Source organism: Nanorana parkeri, unplaced genomic scaffold (assembly GCF_000935625.1).
Source record: "Nanorana parkeri isolate BGI_ZX_2015 unplaced genomic scaffold, ASM93562v1 scaffold1267, whole genome shotgun sequence".
NCBI lineage: Eukaryota > Metazoa > Chordata > Amphibia > Anura > Dicroglossidae > Nanorana > Nanorana parkeri.
The window spans coordinates 239,720-248,552 of record NW_017307535.1 but is presented as its reverse complement, the minus strand read 5'-3'; the positions used below and the strand labels follow the sequence as shown (position 1 = coordinate 248,552).

The 8,833-nt window shown below is 44.0% G+C and overlaps 1 protein-coding gene across 1 annotated transcript in view; it reads left to right on the top strand.

Annotated features, from left to right (window-relative positions):
• Window positions 1-2,290, top strand: part of LOC108797374 (anterior gradient protein 2-A-like) — a 12,981-nt gene extending 10,691 nt beyond the window's left edge. The window contains exons 7-8 of the mRNA XM_018568961.1: window positions 776-859; window positions 2,066-2,290. Of these exons, the coding sequence (XP_018424463.1) occupies window positions 776-859; window positions 2,066-2,115 (134 nt within the window). The 3' untranslated portion in view covers window positions 2,116-2,290. The remainder of the gene's footprint in view (window positions 1-775; window positions 860-2,065) is intronic.
• Window positions 2,291-8,833: the final 6,543 nt, after the last annotated feature.

Here is an 8,833-nt window from a genome sequence, read left to right as displayed (position 1 = left end):
TTCCCCATATCCCCATAAAAAAAATGCATGTATTACTTTATCTTAAGTAATTACAAAGTTTTTACTAAAAAAACTGGCCCGTAGTTTACATTTTACAATTGTTCTGGTCCATCAGGAGTATTGGTGTGTAAGAACTGAAATGGGTTAAGATAAAACTGGGCAATAAATTGACATGTTCAATATTGTTCATTGAAAAATCTCATTGAAAATGGAAAAACTCTGCAGACCATGGAAATGTGGCAGTTTAGGTGAAAGTGATCTGATTTTTCCTGCTGGGTTGGATCGGAGAAATTCTAATCCCATCTCAGTGCGATCCCATCTCAGTGCGGTTGACTGAAATCACCATTGAATGTCTTTTAAAATTTGTACAATTAAAATCAATTAAATAAAAAATTAATAAAGCATACGTTATACAGATGGGTACTGCTTATAATCATTGAATATTTTACAATGAGGGAATAAACATGTGAAATACCACACAAGTGGCAGCTTCCCCGCTGTACATTTAGCTCTGCTTGCCCAAAGCAAGACTAAATGTAGAAAACAACTTTCCGCCCGGGCATCGGGAGATAGGAATTCCACACCCCTGCCGCCCCTCTACTGCCTGCTGCCCCAATGCCGGGCCTTGGTTGGCCTTGTGGGAAATCCGGCCCTGTCAATGTTACCAACAAAGATACTAACCAGTGAAATGATGAATAATGATATCAGTATAGTATGAGTCTTGTTGTACTCTAATACATGATGTTGTATCTTATTTGTATCTTATGTATTCCAGATCCCTCCCTCGTGGTCAGAGCCGATATTCCCGGGAAATATTCCAACCACCGCTACACCTACGAGCCCAGTGACATCGAACTGCGTAAGTGCATAAGGGGTCCTTGCCCGTCCTGGTCACTCCCATAGGAAGGCGCAGGGTTGGGGGGCGGTTGGTAAAGAAAAGCTTGTAATGTTGTGCTTGGTGGAGCATTCCATTTTGTGGTCACATAGAAGCCTCTGCTGCTTCTCTAAAATCTTTTCGTTCTCCACAAATGAAAACAAAGGGAAGTGAGACTAGAATGATGCAAAACAAACACGTTAGTTCACCAAAACTTGGGGCATGGACACGCTCACATTCCATCATCTGCATACACAACCATCGTGGGGAAATGTTGGTGAGGACTAAGGACTTGCATGTGTGTCTTCTGACCTGATGTTTTTTCCGACACTCATCAAAAGACAGAAAGTGAAGTCTTCCAAATGAGTACACAGCCATATAAAGCTAACAGAGGCTGTTAAGTTCCCCACGCAATATACTGTATGTAAAAAATAAGTCAAGGCAACTGGACTTGCTGTATAGTTCTTGAAGACGTTTCACTGGTCATCCAACCAGCTTTTTTAATTCAGAATGACTTGTACAAAAAATTATCTGGGAATAAATATATTTGTATGGAATCCAAAACTGAAAGACATCGTTCTGATGGTGCTTACGCTTGCCCGCTCCTTCCCTGTCTTGGCCAGTGTGGCTTATCGTAGTGATGGGCCAACAGGAATGTGTAGGAAATTTTTTAGCACCAATCTCCCATACTACCTGGAAGTGTCTGAGCTTTGCCTCTAGGTCCCTGTACCTCTAGGTCCATCTGTCCTCTTATGTATTTTTATGGCCTGCAACATCCACCAGCAGATGGCACAGTTAAACCAGAAAGCAATGGACGTTGAGGAGAGCTCCAGGTTTCTCCATCTGAGAATACAGTTCCCCAATATTGAGTGATTGTCCACCAGCTCCTCCTGTACCATAGGGACTTCAGCAGTGAGATAGATACATTGCAGTTCCCATCTCAGCCCACCTATCAGCATAAGAAGGTGTGCTCGTAGATCATTCACTTCATTCTGGAACTTTAGTGGGAAGATCTGACACCTAAAACTCCTGAAAGTTATAAAACCCCATGGGGATTCAGCCCCCCCCCCCCACTATAATTTAAATTTTAACTTCAATATCACCTTAAAGCGGACCTGTCCTTTAAGAAAGTATTTTTTTTTGCTTTGCTGTTATCATACACTACTAACTTTGACTCCTCTTTATTTTCAGTTTTCGAGAACATGAAGAAGGCCAAGATTCTCCTGAAGACGGAGCTGTAGAGACCTTCACTCTTTATAATCACGTTTATAGATAGATTCAATATTCCTATTATGGATGTGTCAGTAATAATGTATTTAACTTCACAGCTAACCTCCAGATTTAGTGGCCTTTGAAGGGAGAATTTTGTTTTTTCGACTATGTTCATGTTTTCTTCATCTTTTATAAATAAATCAACCCGGGTTATTAAAATATTTGTGATATCTGGTGTGATTTTTCACCGTTTTAAAGCCCATTTCTACCTTGGGGGAGGTATTTAAAAAAAACCCAAAAAAAACATATGCCAGTAATGTACACTGAGCGTATATGAAGCAGGCATATGTAATTCCCTAATAGGAAAAGAGAAACGTACCTATTTTGTCCTCTTCATCGCCTCGTGGCTTCTTTTGAAATGCCCCCTCTGTGCTCTGCAAGCAGTCTGTGTAAATTACCACTCTGTACATTTTACATACAGGTGAAACTCGAAAAATTAGAATATCGTGCAAAGTTCATTTATTTCACTAATGCAACTTAAAAGGTGAAACTAATATATGAGATAGATTCATTACATGCAAAGCAAGATAGTTCAAGCCGTGATTTGTCATAATTGTGATGATTATGGCTTACAGCTCATCAAAACCCAGATCCACAATTTCAGAAATTTTTTGGCAGTGTGGGCAGGTGCCAAGTCCTGCTGGAAAATGAAGTCAGCATCCCCATAGAGCTCCTCTGTGGCAGAAAGCATGAAGTGCTCCAAAATCTCCTGGTAGACGGCTAAGTTGCATTAGTGAAATAAATGAACTTTTGCACGATATTCTAATTTTCCGAGTTTCACCTGTATGTAGGCAAACTGCCTGCAGGGCGCCGTGCTCTCTGCACGGATAGATCGAGAAGTGAGCGAGCGACAGTATGTGTTCGCTCACTTCCCGATCTACTGAGCCGACCTGTGACAGTCTCATTGTCACAGGTTGGCTCAGATTATGAGGCTAAGTGAAAATCACTTGCCTCATAATTCTCCTTTAAGGGGAAGCCTTCCATTGGGGACACTTGTGCCACTGATAACTAAGTAGGGAAGTCCTCTCACTTCCTGTTCGGTTTCCAGAACAGAAATCTGCCCAAAAGGGACATAGACAGCAAACTGACCCATAACCAGAGCTCCAAACTATGCCCTAAAAGGAGAATTGTATAATTGTTTAGTACGAAAAGCTACTTTGTGTCACATTGTTCTTGTGTCTGACTCTGGAAATATTAGAAAGCTGAGCTAGCAACATCCAGTACCCTGAACTAGGTAAATCCAGGCGTTTCAAAGTGATTGCAGATGGAGTCAAAGTCCACATTCACCAGAAGTCAGCAAACTTTTCCACATTAAGTGTCTTGTCCACAAGCATTAGACAACCGGCGTGCCAGTGAACAATAGTGCATTGTAGTCTTTGTTCATTTTCAACTTTTACACTCAGTCATCCTGCTAATGGCAAGTTACACTCATTATTCATCATAATGAGTGTAACTTGCCATTAACAGTACAACTATGAGTGCAAAAGTTAATTACCTGGTGCATACACAAATCTTCAGCTCCAATGCATGTACTACAAGCCCTTTATAATAGCCCCAGTGCATGTGCTACAAGGCTCAGGTCAGCCCTAGTGCATGTACTACAAGCACTTTAGAATAGACCCAGTGCATGTGCTACAAGCCCTTTAGAATAGTACCAGTGCATGTGCTACAAGGCTCAGGTCAGCCCCAGTGCATGCACTACAAGCCTCAGATCAGCCCCAGTGCATGTACTACAAGCCTCAGATCAGCCCCAAATCATGCATTATAAATCTCAGATTACCCCCAATGCTTGCACTAAAAGCTTCATATCAGCCCCAAGGCACAATAAACCTCAGATCACATCCACTGCATGCACAACAGTTCAGTTCAGCCCCAATATGTGAAGTACAAGTCTCTGATCAGTCCCATTGCATGCACTTCATACCTCAGACCAGCCCCAATGCATGCACTACAAGCCTCAGCTCAACCTCAATGCATGCATTAAGATAAGCCTTCAATGTACTACAAAACTAAGATCAGGCTTCAATCCCCACTGCATACATATACACACACACATATATATATATATATATATATACACACACACATACATATAGTTAAGAGGACAAGCTCAACTGGTATTTGCAGTAGTAAACAATGCATGAGGCAGGGGGCACCCAGGAAGGGTCCAGGCAGGTTTTTCCTGCACCTAGTGAAGCAGCAAACAGAGTACTTAGGCAAATAAAAAGTCACCACCTGAATTTAGCTAAGCAAGTAGGTCAGAGCCTTCCATTGGATAATTACTGCAGCGATTAATATGTTTCCTCTGACAACATGTTACTGGACCTTAACTGATGCAATGAGCAGCTTCTCATTTCTTAAATCACCATGTCAGAAGACATTTCCTGTGGTCATGGAGAAGATGTAACTCTGTTTCAAAAGGGTCAAGTTATTGGCCTCCATCAAGCAGAGAAAACAACTGAGATCGCCGAAACCGCTACAATTTGGTTTAGAAACGCATTCTTAAAACCTGGAATGATGATGGTGAACCAGCATCTTCGAGGAAGAAATGTGGTCAGAAAAAAAAAATCTCAAAACCTAACAATAAATCTGTATTTCTATACTGAATTTCCATAAGTTCTCTCCCGCCCCAAATAACCAGATCCATCTAGAAGTTTGGCCCATTAAGGTAGCCAGGCGGCGTGTAATGACTCGCCACCAGGCTTCCTGATTAGCCGGGCGGCGTGTAAGACTCACCACCCGATTAGCAGGGAAGTCGTCCCTATGCTCCTTGTCACTAGGTGACGAGAAAGCATGGAGCCGACTTTCTGGCCAAATAGGAAGCCGGGCACCATGTAATGACGCGGTATCCGGCTTCCTGATGGGCCGAGAAGCCGGCTTTATGCTCCCTCGTCAAGTTCAAGTACAAGTACTTGCCCACTCAGCGCCGATACCGATGGAAATATCTGTGCATCCCCAGATATAACCACTCGTTCCTTTATTCTGCAACAGTGACCACTCACCCCTTTACTCCAGCTGTGGTATGTCCCTCAGCGTCTTCACATCTAATAGACCTGTATTACATGTGATGGAATCATGGGTACTTAGACCGCCGGAGCCCGGGGGGGAGAAGAGGCTGCGGGACGAGGGAGCATAGAGCCGGCTTCCTGGCCAATCAGGAAGCCGAGCAGCATGTAATGACTTGTTGCCCGGCTTCCTGATACCGTAAGTATCGGGCTAGGCATCGGAGCATTTGGGCTCGCCCAAATACTCGGCACCAGCACAGATACCAATACTAGTATCAGTATCGGTGCATCCTTAAACTCTACTATGTATTCCTATTACAATGCTGACGTTATAACAGGAGAGGATATGCTGGGACTTTCCAACTCCTTTAATTGTAAACTCCTTCAGAGGCATTAAAGGAGAACTATGGGGTCAGTGTTTTCCCCCATAGTTCTCCTTAGGGTAATGGGAGGACACAAACTAGCGTCCTCCCGTCACCCTAGGCTCAGTATACCGCGAGATGTAGCTTGCGGTATACTGAGACGCCGCAGTATACCGCGGCGCCGCAGCTGAAGCGGATCCCGACAATTATGTTTGGATCCGCCCAGCTGCGTGACTGACAGCTGGCTCTGCCTATCTAGAGGCAGATCCAGCTGTACCCGCCCCCTCCCCCATCCGTTCCGCCAGTCAGCGCTTGAGGATCGGAGCGGGGACGGGGGAATCCAGCCACTCCCCTGTCATGGCAGAGAGCCGTGACAGGATCGAGAGGTGAGCGAACGCCGGTATGTGTTCGCTCACCTCCCGATCTACTAAGCCGACCTGTGACAATCTCATTGTCACAGGTCGGCTAGAACTATGAGGCGAGGCAAAAGCACTCACCTCATAGTTCTCCTTTAAAGGTTGTGAATTGTTCGATGGTCTCTAAAGTGCTGAGCACATATTATGAGTTCTATTTTACAGAGTAAAACAACTATACATAGTTTAAACTCGAGTGTTTTATTATCTTTTGCTTTATTTACTATGTCAGCAAAGAAGGTGGATAGAAAGAAGACATTTGACAAGGTGTTTGTATTTTAGATTTTTATTAATCATTACTGCAGTGCAAATTGAGATCAGTCTGTATTCACAGCATTAAAACAGGAGAAGAAAAACATGAACATAAAGATGTACAACCAAAAAAACAAAAACCACATCCGTGAATAGAACCAAATACAAGATATCGCCAGCAGACTCCCAGAAAATAGAGGCCGTCATCAACAGATTAAAGTGAACCTGTCACCAATAAACAGGACCCACATTTTGATTTTTTAGGAACATTGTTTTAAGTATAAGATCACTGGTGACAGGTTCTCTTTGAATCACAAGATACAAAGGGCAAAAAAGATGTAGCAAGCTACACCATCCAATCTGCTACAAGGTGGTTTTGGATTTGCTGCTTTGGAATACACCACACACTGTACAGATATTAAATAGAAAGCACTAGTACTATTTTTAAGGATAACTATACAACCTCCGAGTGGGTGATCGCAGGCGTGTACATATACAGACGGACCACTGTCCTATGTCTATTGAAGAAGCCAATTACTGATTAGGAACACAATGTTCACAGGTTTCATATAAGGATTCGGAGGCAAGGGGCGCTTGGGGAACAGCACTGCATGTGGCTGCAATTGGGCACTTCATCTGCCGCCAGTGCAAAGCTGCAAGGAACATAATTAAGGAACTCTCCTATTTAAAAGACCCCACTTTTGGCTTTTTATATCAACGTTTACACAGAATCCTGCCAATGGGACATACAGTATATGTGAGCCGCCATTGCTGATCTCCCCGTTTCACCGGATATCATGCAGATCCAATGGGTGCATGCATTGGGGTTGATCTGAGACACTGATCTGGAAGAAGTATGCAGAATAGAAGTTCTGATCTGCAAACTTCTTCTAGGACAGTCACCTAAAAAATAATATTTATGCCAAAAGGCAACCAGAACAGAAAACACGTGGCCAGCCATTGTTCAACCCCTTCCAGAAGGAGGTCAAGCGATAGCTGCCCTGTGTATTCTTTCAAGCTAGCTCCAATCCCAGGGGGCTCCTGAAATTTGGGAACTCCGAGGGATTATTGGAATGTATCAAGATATCAAGAACAACGTATTGTGAATAATCAAGAATGAGATATTTTTATTTATTAATAATAAAAATGCCCCTCATTAAATCTCATTGGTCATCGAGTTCCTGCATTCTACACATCATTGCCTCGTATGGAGTTTTAAGAAATACGTTTTAATCATCAGCAATAACCACTTCGGGTAGAAGGGCCTACAACAGACGCTGTCATTTAAAGGAGAACTATGGGGTTAAGGCTTTTCCCCATAGTTCTCCATAGGGTAACGGGAGGACACAAACTAGCGTCCTCCCGTCACCCTAAGCTCAGTAAACTGCGAGCTGTAGCACGCGGTATACTGAGACGCCGCAGCTGAAGCAGATCCCGACAATTATGTCTGGATCCGTCCAGCTGAGTGACTGACAGCTGGCACTGCCTATCTAGAGGCAGAGCCAGCTGTACCCGCCCCCTCCCCCGTCCGTTCCGCCAGTCAGCGCTGGCGGATCGGAGCGGGGAGGGGGAATCCAGCCACTCCCCTGTCACGGCAGAGAGCCGTGACAGGATCGAGAGGTGAGCGAACGCCGGTATGTGTTCGCTCACCTCCCGATCTACTGAGTCGACCTGTGACAGTCTCATTGTCACAGGTCGGCTAGAACTATGAGGTGAGTGAAAAGCACTCACCTCATAGTTCTCCTTTAAACATAAGTCTTGGCTATAAATGTCGGTGTGACATAGTACTTTCTGTGACACAATGTAGTTTGATCCCGACAATGGTCCTCACTAGACATGTGCGATGCGTTTCATCCCGAATCAAAATTCGTACGAATTTTCCCAAATTCGGACACATCCGAATTTCTAAATCCCAATGCATCTGAATGTGTCCGAATCCGAATTTCGGATCCCGTCTGAATTTCGTTCAGAAACTAAACTGAATCAGACATGTGACTCTTCAGATGTGTTTTTAAGTTTAATGCATCCGATTGGGTCCGAATATGAATTTTCATTTCGGCAACACGGGAGCCATATACAGTATATACTGTACATATAATACTAAAGATGAGGCTCCCAGACCTCATGGCATTCGGGATCCGAATTTCTGAGCTGCATTCGGAAGCTCCCGACTGCCATTGGGGTCTGGGAGCCTCAGCTTTAGTAATGTATGTATATGGTTCCCCCAATGGGAGCTCCCCCTGTTCGGCATTTGTCTCCCGAGCACCGTTCAAACCAGCCAAAAATCGTAAGATTTTCGGCTGGTTTTCTAGCGTGCTCCTTAGACAAAAGACGTGCGACCGTACAGTAGAAACGGTCGCAAGTCTTCATTCACACTGCACGTTTCTCGTACGATCGCGGGATTTCCCGCGATTCTCGTACGAGAATCGTGCAGTGTATGGGCACCTTTATCCTCACTCTTTCTTACAAGCCTGTGACTGCACATGGTAAAAAAGAGCAAGACTTAATATTATTATTTTATAAACACTTTTTGATCAAAACTTTGTGGACACCTGACCATCCCACCTATATCAGCTTGGTGGACATCCCATTCCAAACTAGAGTCCATGAATGTGGAGTTTCTCTGCCCCCCCCCCCCCCCCTTTCGTTTCTTTT